This window comes from Onychostoma macrolepis, chromosome 24 (assembly GCF_012432095.1).
Source record: "Onychostoma macrolepis isolate SWU-2019 chromosome 24, ASM1243209v1, whole genome shotgun sequence".
NCBI classification, from domain to species: Eukaryota; Metazoa; Chordata; class Actinopteri; order Cypriniformes; family Cyprinidae; genus Onychostoma; species Onychostoma macrolepis.
Window position 1 is genome coordinate 14,171,923 of NC_081178.1, and position 12,476 is coordinate 14,184,398.

General features: G+C 38.9%; 1 protein-coding gene across 2 annotated transcripts in view; it reads left to right on the forward strand.

The window, feature by feature from the left end:
- skida1 (SKI/DACH domain containing 1) overlaps window positions 1-12,476 on the forward strand; it is a 36,448-nt gene that overhangs the window by 2,435 nt on the left and 21,537 nt on the right. The window contains exon 2 of one of the 2 annotated variants that reach the window (XR_009269065.1): window positions 1,817-1,920. Coding sequence is in view for 1 of the 2 variants with exons in the window: in XM_058765351.1 (XP_058621334.1) it covers window positions 4,539-6,950 (2,412 nt within the window). In the remaining variant the exon portion in view is untranslated. Of the gene's footprint in view, window positions 1-1,816; window positions 9,185-12,476 lie in introns of those variants that run through there. The other variant, XM_058765351.1, reaches the window with a different exon arrangement.

The following is a 12,476-nucleotide window of genomic DNA, read 5'->3' on the forward strand; positions in this document are numbered from 1 at the left end:
ATGCGTCCCACGAGATGTTCGCATCATGTTATTGAATGTCGTTCAACATTTACTACATCATCTTGAAAGCAGATTTTCGACTTCTGTTATTTAGTGGAGCAGTCGTGCAGTGTTTTGCTTGTGCTAGAACGTCAACGGCATATATAGATCTCTTTACTTCTGCTGTGACTTTATGTATGCCAATTTATCGTACAAGGAAAACATTTTACTAAAATGTCAACTAAACAGTTGGCTTAATGTGTCTTTAAAGAAATTAGAGAAAAACTTATGCGAAATCGCTGAAACACTTGAGCTGCCCCGTATAAAATTACTAGACAACTTAAATGCAAAGGAAATGTGTTCTTTGTTCTTCTATTGTTAGCTAAAGCGCGACGAACAAACGTCCTCTTACCTCACTCTCTCTAATGTGAGAATCTTCTTCATCAAACTTTGAGCTCGTGATCCTTTTCGAAAAGTACGCGCACATTTACTTAATTTAACTTAATGATAAATGGATTGCAGTGAGCTTTTTTTATTTGTCACCGGACGTCTTTGCCATGCTGTTTGAGACTCCGCGCACGTTGTAGTGAGGTAGCCCACGCGGACCCCCACTTGGCGAGTCCGTCACGTTTGAGGGTCCAGGGCCCATCCTGATTTCACTGCAATAAATGAGTCCAACTCTCAACTGTCTCAAAACAGAAGCGACCAAGTCATAAAGATTTCATTCTTCTCTTAATTATAAATAAATCACGCATATGAAAACAGCAAGAGTTTTAAAATGTTGATTTATTCACATGTAAAATGGGCAGAAATCATGTAAATGTAACAGCCTTATATTAATATTTAATGATAATTCATCACCGCATTTCCTCACTGCAGCGTATGCACACACTTCCTATTCCTGGTGATCAAAATGAAACTGCGTTTGTGATTGTTGTCAGATTAACTCAGCTTTGTTAATATACGATGTGTGTGTTTTGATTTAATGCATTTATTTGCATCCCATATATTAGGCTATAATGTATCCTGTGCGTATAAATAAATATATTTAAAGACGGCTCTCCAGACTGCGGAAATAGGCTAATCATTTCCAGTAAACTGCATTGGAAGTAGCCTAATAATATGATCAATGAATAATCTGAGTTATCCTGATTTTCCAAAAGTGATCAACTTTAAAATAAATCTTAAAACGGGACAACAAAACATTTCTGAAGGCAAACCCCTCAACTCTTCACCCACGACGATACACACTGGGTCGAAGATCAATCATTATCACTCATGTCACAATTGAGGGCTGTTCAAGCTGTGAGGTTTCAGAATCAAAGGACCAGGACCTGCGTGTTGTCTTTCAAATGATGTGTGCCCCTTGGATAAAAGTTATAGAGAGTTCAGCGGAGGTTGGAATAAAATTGACTATTAACAGTGCAAGACGGCAGAACGTTCAAATACCAGTGTATATGCGGGGGAAAAAAACTATCAAATTGCATACACTAACACGTGGAACAGCTCATTACTGCAGGTCCAATAACATTAGAGAAATTTTCCCATCGTTAAATAGCCTACATTTGTTTACTGCATGTCAGAACAACTACCTAGCCGCTCTCTGAGCGTAAATAAACTCTACAAGTGAGAGAATAATTATAGAGCAGCTGCAGCATAAATGAAACGCTTATGAAAAAGTTAACAATTGTATCTTCTATGTATATTTATAGCCTATATTATGCAGACAATATTTATTTTACATATTTTATTTAAAAAAAAACCGTAAAAGTGTTGTTTAAATATTTGCAGACATTCAGGCCTATAAACATTCTGTTTGTCCGTTTGTTTGACAAAGCAGTTGCAGCAGGAGCAGTAACAAGGAGCTGCACTAGGACTCAACGCTGAAGGTTTAAGAGGAGACCGAGTGCTCTGAATCAACAGGACTCACTTCTAGGAAAGGTAGCCTGTAGTATAGAGTGACATACACTCCCTTGAAAATCTTTATGAACTAGAGTCTATTTATGTTACCGCCCCTCGCGAATGAGTGAGGTGGGATCGTGTACATTCTGACAAATACCGATGCCGAATTTGGTACTAAATGAGCTGTGGTGATTAACACGAACCACTTCCACCACATAGCCCCATATAGCTCCCTGTGCACGCCATAATCGGGTAAACGCGGATGCAATATAGCATAATATAACAATTCATTACTTGAGCAGTACTTGACAATGAGGGTTTAACTGATCCAAACTGTTTTGTCATAAACCTATTTCAACCAATATATCAATAATCAATTAATATTAAGTAATATGACAAATAGACATCCTGAATAGCACTTCCAGCAAAAACGTGTATGTAAGTTGAAAGCACCGTCAGTAAATCGTATGATGCACAGTAAAGTTCAAACCCATAATATGGCGCAGGCTTGCTCGCCCCGGCTGGTTTGCTTTTTTTATAATAGGGGACAGGGCATTTGCATTCAAATGATTGAAATTGCACAATTTCATGAATAATCTATTTATCTTTATTGTAGCCTACCATGTAACATTCGCAGCAAAACATCGATGGCCTTTTGAGTTTTAAGAACCACCTGAAAAGCAAGGCCTTATACGTCCGCCCGGTTATACACTGCATGAAAAACATAACATTCATCTACAGAATCACTTCGTATTCCGCAATGAACACAATGGAAATTCTGAATACTGTATCAGTAGTGTTTCACATGTTTGTAAGTTTTTACTAAGAGTTTCGTAAAATATTATACATGCATTTAAGATTAGCAGAAGGATTTTCTGTCAAATTATGTATGCCTGAAAAAACGGTACTGTATTGTAGTTAAAATGACTTTTTTTCTGTTCATTCTCTTTCCTCACCATTGTAAAACGGCATATGTCTCTACACTGACACAAACCGGGGGAGGGGGAAGTCTTTGCTTGTGAAGACCCGTTATTTTCTCTTTCACGTTATAGGAAGTGGGATGGAGGCCTGTCTGATCTGTGAAAAAAATGGACCGCAAAAAGTATGAATAATAGCTTATCTTTCTAACTCACACTTATACAGACCTAGTGTAAAACTGAACAATTACGAAGGTATTAGAACATGCTGATTAACGTGCAAATCTTTTTTTTTTTTTTTTTTTTGTATACACGCGTTTATTGCATTCTTAGCTCCTTCTACAATTCGCATATCTTGATCGACAGTTCTTGTTTCAGAATTTGAATATATGTATTAACTTGCAACTTGAAAAAAAAAAAAAAAAGCTCTGAAGATTTCTCAAAGCATGGCTATTTTTTTTATTCTGCACATGCTGTTACCTTAGAGAGCGTGCGTACACGCAGATATCACACGCACACAAAATTACAAAAAGCATTAGCTGCAATTAATGTATATTGTGATTCATATTCATTACATATGCAAAGCAATAACAAAGAAATAAAAAACACTATACACACAATGGTTTAGACTCTTTTTTTTTTCTTCTTTTTTTTTTTTCCTGAATTCAAACGAGTTTTGGATTGGTAAAATGCAAACATCGATATTTTCATTCGGCTTTTAACTTGCCACTGTTAACAATGTTTGCTTCAAATTCCAAGTTTGATCTCTGTTTGAGTTTAAATGCTTATCTCCCTGAAATAGATGCATTAAATTTTGCAGTGTGTATAAAGATATCTATTTAAAATGATAAAACGCATTTATTTTTAAAATGCGATAATGACATAACGACAATGTTTAATTTATAAAATAAATAATGTAAAAGGCTGCACATCGTTATATGTGCTGCCCAACATACCCATATGTCAGCATTAATAATTTTTCACAACCGTGACAACACAAAGTTGTAACAATACTCCGACTAAATGACTAATATTAATTTCTAAGCATGAACTTATCACTAGCGAATTATTTGCTCTAAGAGAGGTGGGATTACAACAGTATGGTAATTAGCTAGGGGGATGGGGGTGGCCATGGGTGGAATATCCATTTTTATTGCATCACCTGTCAGTAACGTCCAATCAGCGTCGGCTTTGGGGGCATTAATTGATGAAGGTGTCTCCGGCCTTGCTCAGTTCCCACTGTCATTTTATTTGTGACTAAACCAGCAACGGGAATAGCAGCTGCATTTTGGGCACTATTTCTCTCTCTCTCTCTCTCTCCCTCCCCCTCTCTCTCTTGCTCTCTCTGTCGCTCACTCCCTCTCTTTTTCCCTTCCCTACTCTCCTCGCTTTTTATCCTTTTCACTGGCAGTGCTGTTCACCTTCCTCTTTTCCTCATGGCCAAATGGGAAGGGAGCTGAGGGAGCGCAGGTATACAGGAGCTCAGACAGGCAGCAGCCAGCCTGTCGGCAACATCACACACATTCCATCGATCATGCAGTGCTCAGGTCAATGGACTGATTGTTTTAATTCAAACAGGCCATTTCATTTTTATTTTTCTATTTAAAACTTTTTGTTCAACACGCAGTGTGGACATGTCAAAGCCCATGCTGGACCGGTCAGCAGAATGCCTTGAAATAAAGAAGCAGCAGTAGAGCTACTTTAAGGACATCCGTCGCTCTAAATGTTGGAATTAATGCAATGAAGAAAATGGGGGACTTGGAATCCGGTTTTGAAGAAATGCAGGGTGTAAAGCTTGGCTATTTGGTTATCAAAGGCAAACAAATGTTTGCCCTTTCTCAAGTCTTCACCGACCTCTTGAAAAATATTCCGCGGACTACTGTACACAAACGAATGGACCATTTAAACGTGAAGAAGCATCACTGTGATTTGGAGGAACTGCGAAAGCTCAAAGCAATAAATTCTATAGCTTTCCATGCAGCTAAATGCACTCTGATTTCAAGAGAGGACGTTGAGGCACTGTATTTTTCATGTAAAACTGAGCGCGTATTGAAATCAAACAAAAGAAGGGAAAAGACAAAAAATTCCTCAGAAAAAATGTGCGACGGCAAAAATCGCACCTCTACCAGAAGTGACTTTTGGAGAGAGAAAGTTTGGTTGAGTTTGCATGGCGTTCCTCAGACTTTCTCATTCAAAAATAAAGCTGTTCGACAGGACCCTGTCCCTCGCACTCACTCAAATCTACCTCAAATTTACAGTAAATCCTTCGGCCGTGACTTTCAACCGGTCACGAAGTCGGCATCTACACCCTTTAAAAACTATGAAACAGATCAAATACCTGACAACTGTGTGGCTTTTAATCAGAAACATACGCTTTTTCGGCACGTTGTGAATCGGCAACCGCTGCTCTATCAGTCCGCCATTGCAGCGCAGGCAAAGCACCAAGGCAACGCAGACCTACTTTACAGAAGGAAGAGGAAGCGCGAGAGCAGCGCGAGGCAGTTTTGGTCGAGGAGCAGACGAAGCCATCCGGTTTTGGTCGTCCCAAAGTGCTGTAAACCAAAAGTTCCCAACGGATCTTTAAGCCAGTTTCACCACCTCGAGCATGGATTGTACGTCGATCCTCGGCACACTGGACATTTTCAGGAAAGCTGCAGCAGCGACACGGAATCTAGCTCCGTCTCAGAACGGGTGAACAACGATTCGGATTTCGGCTCGAGTTTCTCTACCACCAGCAACTCCGGGACTTCAGATGAGGAGGAGGAGGATGACTCTCTCTCGGACTCTTCAGATGTCAGCAGCGATGAAGAGAGCTCCTCTCAGTCTGATTCGAGCTCTGTGTCCAGTCAAGTTTCAGTGCAGAGTATTCGTTTCAGGCGTGCGAGGTTCTCAAGTCTCAACACAAAAGCACCTCTGCTCTTACAGCCAACTTTTCACTACAGGCCTAATGTGCAGAACATCACCACTAACCAAGGAGTAACGACTACTTTGAATTGCGAACGAACTGGCAAAACTCAGAAATCGGACTTCACATCGTCCAGGGACGCACACAAGGATGGTGATGCCGCTAAAGTGCAGAAGTTCTGCCCGGTGCGGTCCTGTTTCCCAGATTTAAGACAAAACGAGGGCTCTGAAGCACCATCACGCCTTGAATTTTCAAACGATCCAAAGACAACAGACTCTGTCGCTAACAGAATTAAAGAGACTGGGCTTACACCTAATGCAAATGGAAACAAGGCGTTTCCCCAACAAAGAATACCGGGTTCTGCAAACAAATGCTCCCAAGCCTTGATCTCCCACTGTGTCCCGGACAAAGAAATAACGGTTTGTAAGTCTTCTGACAGCAATCTTTCGTTAGCAGCAAATTACAAGAGGGAAGCAAAAACTTCCCTGAAACTGCCTTCACCTCTAAAACCTATCAAAACAGAGACCGAGGAGCCCATTAGTACCTCAGGCTTCAACAATGAGGGCAACAGGGCAGTAAAAACGCCACCATTTTTACTCAACAATGTGAAGATTAAGGTGGAGGACACCTTTGACGAATATGAATATGCAAATCATATCCCTCCGGAATATCAATGTAAGGATAACGACGTTGATGGCCCGCGCATCAGTAACGATTTAAAGGAAACTGACCACTGCAAAGCCACAGAGAGCTCTGTTCAAAAACACCCCGCCTGTAACGAGGAATCAAGAAGCACTTTAAACACCCCTTGTTCCGAGGAAGGGGAGTCCAAGAATGGTGCAAGGGTCAGGAAAAACTACAGGGCGATGCTTTTGGGTAAAAAAGCCGAAAGTGTGAGGACATCCGCGAAATCAATTGCAAAAGTTGACCGGAGCCCCCGTTCTGCAGGAAAATTCGCTAGCAGTGAGGGATCGAATGAAGACTGTGCGGGCGCGAGCAAACGCAAACGGGCGAGCGCCAATGTAGCATCTCTGAAAAAGCCCTTCAGATTCATGGCGAATTTTCCCTCTCCGCCGTCTCTTGTTATTGGCAGCGATGGAGATTTGAGTCCCGCTTACTCTTTGAACTCTTTAAGAAGTAACCAACTGCCACATCGTTCTCACCCTGTGTGGAGATGGCAGCTTGGTCATTCAGTTGTTCCTCCCCCTCCAAGCCACAAATTCAGGAAAGCCTCTGTTATCCCGTGAACTGGTGTTTTGAGCTCGGGGGGAAATGTCTTAAAACTGTGACAAGCACTGATTCCCGTTAGTTGTTTTGTTTTCATTGTTGTTTTCAATGCATACGTTTCTGGCCTGTTGTTATGTAGCACACACCGTACTCGTATAGCACAGGCTGCTCTGGGACTCGGGAATATACGGAGGTATTTATAATAAGCTGGTCTAGTAAGAAAAACAACAACAACAAAAAAAAACCCCAGTTGTTTTCAAAATGACATTATTGACATCGTGGAGCTGTTTTTGACCTGATGGACTAGACTCTCACGGAGCAAATGTTGGCTCGTTTTGCAGGCAGGGTTAACCATCTCTCAAAAGGATGGCGTTATGATTGTCAGGTCTGTGTCAACTAAAATGTTGATTTTGTTTTTAAACAACTTACTTTTTCGGTATATTTTGGGCCAATGTTTTGTATTTTCCCTTGATGCTTCATCCACATACTGTATTTTTGAATTACTGTAGGCCGTTGATCCATACCTTTCTTATTTATTCATTTTATGGGTGCTCTCCAATTGTTGGCGCCTGGCTGTGTTCACTCACACGCAGCGCACCATAACTCTCACGGTAGGCCGCCCAACACAATGGCCCTCTAACTGACAATCAAGAGCTGTTTGATTTGCACGATGTAATAGAGGGAAAAACACCAAAATCAAACTCCTTCTTTGGCACATTCATAGCTTAAGGTATAGAACAGCTAAAGCACAAATTTACCATGCATTGCACTTTGCTAATGCCCATTAAGGTGAATTAGTGATGTGTGTGTGTGTTTTTATTTTTCGATTCTCTTACGCAAAAGAGCCATGGCAAGTTAACCCAAAAAACCTTTTTAAAATCAGTAATTATTAATGTGGTGCTATTTCCAATATTCTCGTTTGCTTTTGAGAGGTGGTTTTGCTAGTCGTTCTTATTGTAAATGTTGCCGATTTAAACGGAGCGACCTACAGACAACTGCAAACGAAATCAAAGAAGAAAGAAAAAAAGACCTCGGTGCTTAGTGGAATATACACACATTCTGGTCAGGGTATACTTAGTAAATGTTTATTTCTCTTTGACTCAAGTAGCCTTGTCCTTTTCGTATGGTGTTTTGATTGTATTTTCTTTTGCTAGGCCTATTTTCCAAGCATATGGATTACCTTGGCACTCGAAAACGTAACCTTAAAAACATGCAAGTGTTAACTTGGTGTTCCACTAGAGTACCCTGCTCCATATAAATGCCTTGTGATGAATGTACTGTGACGTACCATATTTGTTTACTTCAGCAAAAGCAGACTGCCTCCAAAACGGCCTTTAAAAGCAAATTGTATCTGTGATTGGATCAGCCAATCAGCTAAATTCATACTTTTTTGATGATATTGCCAAGGGGCAAAAATATTCAACCGCATTCTAATTTCCTAAACAAAAACATAAATACAAAGCCTGTGAGTTATCACTAAACAGGCATAGACTATGCAGATTTGGCTAAAGAGAGGCTACCGGGTTCACATCATTCTGAGAAAACATGTAATAAACTTAACGTATTAAGGAATGGGCCCATTAGGTGTACTGTTTTGATTAACGTGTACAAGTGTGGATAGACACTATGTAGCCTATTAAGTGAAGCTGCATCGCTTTGTGAATGTTCCAGTATGCGATATAGTGTGACACTCTGACAGGTGAATGATTAAAATATAGTAGTTCTATATTTTTGTAACGCGACTATTTAATGTCTGCTCTCTCGGGCGTATAAAGGGAACTTTTATTCCGTTCTGTGTCAAAGTACACTGCGGACGGACAGAATAGCTATGTCGTCCCAACTTCAGAGGAATGAATTCAAAACTAGCCAAATTAAACAGAATGTAGCGCACACATCACAACCCCATTAAGTTAGATCTCCACAATGAACAGAAATGGAAAAATGGGCGGTGACTCATTGTAAACATGGTAGGTTAGGAATTATCTGGTCAAGGTGGACTTTGTTTTTTATCTTTCTGCTTTTGCTACAATACTTGAGGTCAGATTTTGACATGAGTTCTTTCTTAAATTGAAGTCACTGGTTGTTTATAAAAATGCATATTTATTTTTGTGATTTTCCTGGTTTTTGTATACCATTGTTGTGTAGGATAAATGCACTCGAAATGAAAACTTGAAAACGTGAGCTGGATTTTGAAGCACTTTCTTTTTCTTTTTATGGTGAAACTGTTCATTAAATACATCTGAGTGTGATGTGAGATGATCGTTCATTTTTAACTTTTAACTCATGAATATTTATTATTATAACCGCTGTTTGTCCCTTTCTTGAGGTAACAAGCAAATGTAAGCTCAAACTTTAAGATAAATTGTTTATTGTAAAGAAAAGTGTTGGTGTGGGGGAGGGGTTTAGAAACCGGTGGTCTTGTGCCCTGCTATACACACTATGGACTCAAGCACACTACTCATAAGCCTATAACCACACATGAGCGCGCTTAGGGTATACAGGCTACTCTAATCAGAGAAAGGAAACAGGAAAAGCAAGGATATCTACTAGAAACTGCACATTTCAAATGGGGAGGTCTACAACAGACATAATCTGGTTATACTACCATGTTTCCATTTCATAGTTTTTAGAACTGTCTAATCCGCACGTGAGACTGAGACGAGGCAGCACAATGTCTCTGGTATAGTTTTTAGATATCTTTAAGATATTACGACCAGTTAGGCTCAAGATAAGCTTCTTCGTCTGACTTCCTTTCTCCAATGAGGGTAAGATTTGAAAGCAGAGGAGCAGGAGGAAGAAGAGCTTGCGAAAAAGCTTTAAAAATGACACAGTAACGGCGCGCAATTAGCCAGAACTTAAATGCATCGCAGCTATAGAGTTCCTCGTGAACGGTACATCCTGAGATATAGGGGACAAATTAAATTGTTAACTAATTTGTGCATAAGAAAAACAAGTGCTAGACTAGTCGCAGTAGCCACTTGTTTGTAGACCTTGGTAAATGTGGGGGTTGAAAGAGGGTTTAGAGGTGTCCTTCTAAATTACATGTAAATTTTATATTAATTATATACTATTAAATTCACCCGATTTAACCTTTGCACTATTGACTACGTTTAATTGTATGACAGTGGTTCATATAGTTAACATTTAAAATATAGCCTGCATCTTTTTTTTTTCTTTTTTTTTTTTACCAGTGCGTGTAAATTCGTGGTCTTCGGAGTTTTGGGCCAAAAAGACAACTTAATACAAATCTCCAAAAAAAAAAAAAAAAAATATATATATATATATATATATATATATATATATATGTGTGTGTGTGTGTGTGTTATAACAACTGCAAATGAATAATACAGCTATAATAATATATAAAATATACGAAAATATTGTCTGATATTGTTTAAGCTTTAATATGTACACGGAGAAGCTGTTTGGCCCACAAGAAAAAACAAATCAGCCCTCCCTAAAAGAGTTGAAGGCGATAAATCTGTCACACAATGGAAATACACACAGTAGCGGTACAGCAGGACTAAGTCTTAGTAATCTTGTGAAATGTATAGTAGCCTAGCCTATAAATGCAAGTGCTCGTGGGTAATAATGATGATTAAAAATAATTATTTATTTAACTGAGAAAATCGCTTGGCCAAAGCATACACAAACACTAAGTACGCCTAAACAAGGTCAGACGTCTGAATCAATATGTATTGTGTATATTATCTACAGGTAGGCCTATCAAATCACAGACAGCCGCTGCATGTTCTGCTTTAACAAAACCGAGCGCATTACGAACTGAGTCGGTGTGAAAACGGCCTTTTTAAAAAGAGTAGTTTAACGCAGGCCACATCCTAGAAATTAGAAATGGTGATTAACAAATTATATCACGTCGAACACACGGCACAGCGAGACGGATCTTGCACAGCGAAACAGACTGTTAATTTTGAGGCCTGACTTCGTCGAATGGACTCGAGGCTTCATTCACAGAACTCAACAGGCCACCATTAGGCTGTTCAGTGGGAAAAGATTTTCAGTCTCCTAACAAGTTTCTGCTCAACCTGTCGTTCTCCACTCTGAAAAACAACCTAGAAATTAGCCCTTAGATGTATTTAAGTGTTGTATTGATAGGCTAGTTTGTGCATTGACTTTTGTAAATTATGAATCTTGAGTGACTGACCGACGAATTGAATTGACAATAGTAAATGTGTTTTTATAAATACTAGGCTACACCATTCCTAATTGCCAATGCAACCATAAAAATAATCCTAATAATCCACACAGGGGTCAATAGTAATCTTAATAAATGAAGCAGGCCTAGGTTTTGCATAAATAGTCTATATGTTATTAAACACTTAACACTTATTAAACACGGTAAACTATCCCATTTACTGACTGATAAGAACCGTTCGCCTCATATTTAGACACGTGGTTCAACCAACAGGATAAGCGGCCTCATGGAAGCTTCTTTTGTAATGGGATCAGGACGTGAGAAGAAAATAATGCTGTTACGTGACTGGCAAAAAAAACTCATCAACGTGTTGTTAATCCCACAAAAACAGCAGTTCGTGTTGTCGATTTTTCGAATGCTTTTTACTCCAGTAAATTACTCGAGAACGTCATAAAACATGAAAATCAGATTACAATGAGATCCTACAAAGGTTATTCACACACACACACACACACACACACACACACACACACACACACTATATAGCGAGCTGTCCGTTACATTATATATATATATATATATATATATATATATATATATATATAGTGTGTGAGTGTGTATGTGTACACATACACACACTATATAGCGAGCTGTCCCGTTACACATATATATATATATATATATATATATATATATATATATATATATGAGTATGTGTGTGTATACCAGCATCATTGAAAATAAAAGCATATTGGTTGTCAGATGTGTCTGAACTTTTTATATATTTATAGGATTAATAGCATGTATTCTAAAACAGTTATCAGAGTATCTAGTTAAGGGGAAAACGTGAGAGTTAGGTCTAAACAATTACATATCTGCATCACTTTTACTGATTGACCGAGGTCCTCGTCGGCCTCGTGGTAAGAGATTCTTCCGTTATCTGCATAAACCGAAAGCGTATCCTGAAAGGACCTACCCCCACACAAACTCCAAATAAGAAGATACTGTTTCAGACAATGACAACAATATATACATCGTAAGAGACGATGTTTAATTAAGCAAATATATAGGCTTTTTGCTCTTTATTCATCAATCACTATTCTCAGAATTCACCTTATAGCCTACTTTATGGTTACCCAGCAAATGTGCAATTTTATTTTTCAACAGAGTCCCTGGTTATAAACATCTACTGAATGCAATTATTGGGAAAAAATCCAAATAGATTTTCTCTGCTTCTCCATTAACAATTTTTGAAAAAGTGCATATTGACCCTCTGACCTGTGTCTGAATCCCCAGTCAATGGGGAAAAATATTAAATACTACTTTCATTAAAATTCTTAGAAATTTGTACATTTGAAATCGACTTTGTTTTCCTGCAATGATGACTTCT